General features: G+C 26.0%; 1 protein-coding gene across 6 annotated transcripts in view; it reads left to right on the forward strand.

The window, feature by feature from the left end:
• Positions 1–2615, forward strand: part of LOC117176036 (prostaglandin reductase 1-like) — a 149312-nt gene that overhangs the window by 6771 nt on the left and 139926 nt on the right. For all 6 annotated transcript variants that reach the window (XR_004467571.1, XM_033366016.1, XM_033366018.1 and 3 more), the window contains one exon: positions 1976–2102. Coding sequence is in view for 5 of the 6 variants with exons in the window: in XM_033366016.1 (XP_033221907.1) it covers positions 1976–2102 (127 nt within the window). In the remaining variant the exon portion in view is untranslated. The remainder of the gene's footprint in view (positions 1–1975; positions 2103–2615) is intronic.

The raw sequence follows: 2615 nt of genomic DNA on the forward strand, positions 1-2615 counted from the left end.
GTTTGCTATTACCCAAAGCCGTTCCTCCTTTCCCTTTCTCCTTTAGCTTCTCCTCTAAGTCTGCCAATAGGATACTAAATAGTAACGGACTCAAAGGGCACCATTGCCTTAGACCTAAAAGGAAATGTACTTATTCCATTTTTGCTCAGAAATTAATCTTTTTTAGTATAAAATTCATATTTCCTGTTGAAAACTCCTCTTTTTAGGATTGAACATGGATTCTCAATAAAAAATGTAATGAATTATGTTTCAGCCAAAAAATATTTTAATTGTAAATGGAAAACAGTTGAGTTCATCCATAAAAGATGAAATATCCAATAAAATAGTTAAATCCTCAACCAAAACCAGATTAATTAAAAATATTTAAGTTAATTTTGTAATTTTTCACTATTTTTAGCAACAATTAATCTTCTTTGGTTATAGATTCATAAATTTAGTTGAAAATTCATCTGTTTGGTTTGCAACATTCTTTTTTTTAATTGACTTTTTCAACTATTCCAGTTGAAGATTCATAATTTTAGATAAAAGTGTATAACTTTGGTTGAAAGTTTAATTATTTTTGGTTGAGAATTAATATTTTTTAAATTTAATTTAATTTCAAGATTGAACTAATTCATAAAAAATTAATGTTCGAGGACTTATCTATATTTTTGAAAATTATTATTTTTTTTAGATTAATTTTCACAATTCAAAATGTAAGAAAGTTCGTCCTTTGGCTTGAATATTCTGCAGTTTAGCTAAACTTTTCATCTTTCCGGATTGAAAAATTTTTATTTGTTGAAAATTCGTCTCTTTGGTTGGATAATTCATATTTTAGTTGAAAATGAATCTCTTTGTTTGGAAATTGGACGATTATGTTGAATATTTGTAATTTTTTGTGTTGAAAATTAACAATTCAACAGCAAATTATTTGTACTGGAAATTTTACTTTGTAATTTTTATCTGAAAATGTATGTTTTTAAATTCAAAATTTAACAATTTGTTTAAATTTTATTTTGTTAGACATTCATCTTTTTTTAGTAGAAAACTAATTTTCTTGGTTGAATATTCGTCCTTTTGAATTTCAAGTTCATCTTTTATTGTGGAAAAATCAACTGTTTTCTAAAAACTTGAATTATTTGCTTGAAAATGAAATTGTTTTTGGTTAAAGTTTATTCTTTTTATATTAAAAAATCATCCATTTAGTTAAAAATTCAACTATTTTGTTACAGTTTCGACTATTTTCTTGAAAACTTGTCTCCTTTGGTTTAAATTTCAATTATTTGGTTGTACATAATGCAACTGTTTGGTTAAATTTTTTTTTTATTCAACTATTTAATTAAAAATTCATCAATTCGACTTTTCAGGTTAAAAAGACTACTACTTAGTTGCAAACATAACTGTTTTTGTTTGATCTTTTTAAATAGAAAATTTAAGTATTTAGTTAGAAATTCAAATACTATTTTGCTACAAATTTCATTATTTTCTTTCAAATTCAAGTATTTTGTTCAAAAGTGATCTTTTTTGGTCGAACTTGCAACTAGTTTGTCGAATACTCTTCCAATTGCACAGAAAGTCAACTATTTTGTGAAAAATTATAAACTATTTTATTGGGAAGTCATCTTTTTTTGTAGAAAATTTACCTGTTCTATTTAAAATGCGTAATTTTGAATTGAAAATTCATCTTTTTTGGTAGAAAAGTAATAATTTTTTTGCTTGAAACAAATCAAATTGACATTTAAAAATTTTAATCTGAAATTGTGTTATTCTGTGTATAAAATCTGCTAGAATATTGCGTTCAAAAAATGTCACAAAATTAAAATGCTGGTCTTTAAATATTAATGGTCAAGAAAAATGAAAAATTGGTCAGCTAAAAATCAGGGAAAAGTCAGGAAAGTTTGAAAATGAAAATCCCACATTTTAATTCTATTTTTTACCTAAAATTGAACCAGTGATATTGACTCATCGATACATTTCTATGTTCTTATTTTTGCAGTTTAGCACTCATACATCCACGATGGTAGTTGGACAAAAATATATAATCGCTAAGAAATTTGAGGGTGAGCCACAACCTACCGATTTAACACTAGTAGAAGATAAACTACCACCAATTAAGGATGGAGGTGAGGAATTAGTTTCTTATGTTTCTTTTATTTTTTGTTGGGTTGCCTAAAGTAAACTGTTTTCCAAATTTTTCCCGTTTAGCTTTTTTTCAATATTTCAAAAGTCCTATATAGAATACTTAAAGTACTCGAATTTGAAATATGTGCACCGAAAATGACAAAAACTAAGATAATTCAAATTTTTAAAGGAAATAAATTGGGAAATAGTTACATTTTATGACAATTAAAACCTTTAAAGTATTCCAACTTAAGATCATGCAATTGAAAAATAATTAGAAAATCTACGTGTTAGATCCATTTCAAATCCAAAAGAGTCGCGACAATTCGTAGAATCTATTAAAATCCAAGTCCTTCATGTGGTCACAAGATTTTTTTTCGTAAAATTAAATTGTCGAATTTTCTTTAAACACTGGCAAATACGCAAAAATAATTGAAAAAATTGGCTCATTTCAAAACATTCAACAAAAAAGAAAAAAATGAAACTAATCGCTTAAGCCGGGAGGGGGGGGGGGG

Source organism: Belonocnema kinseyi, chromosome 7 (genome assembly GCF_010883055.1).
Source record: "Belonocnema kinseyi isolate 2016_QV_RU_SX_M_011 chromosome 7, B_treatae_v1, whole genome shotgun sequence".
Taxonomy (NCBI): Eukaryota; Metazoa; Arthropoda; class Insecta; order Hymenoptera; family Cynipidae; genus Belonocnema; species Belonocnema kinseyi.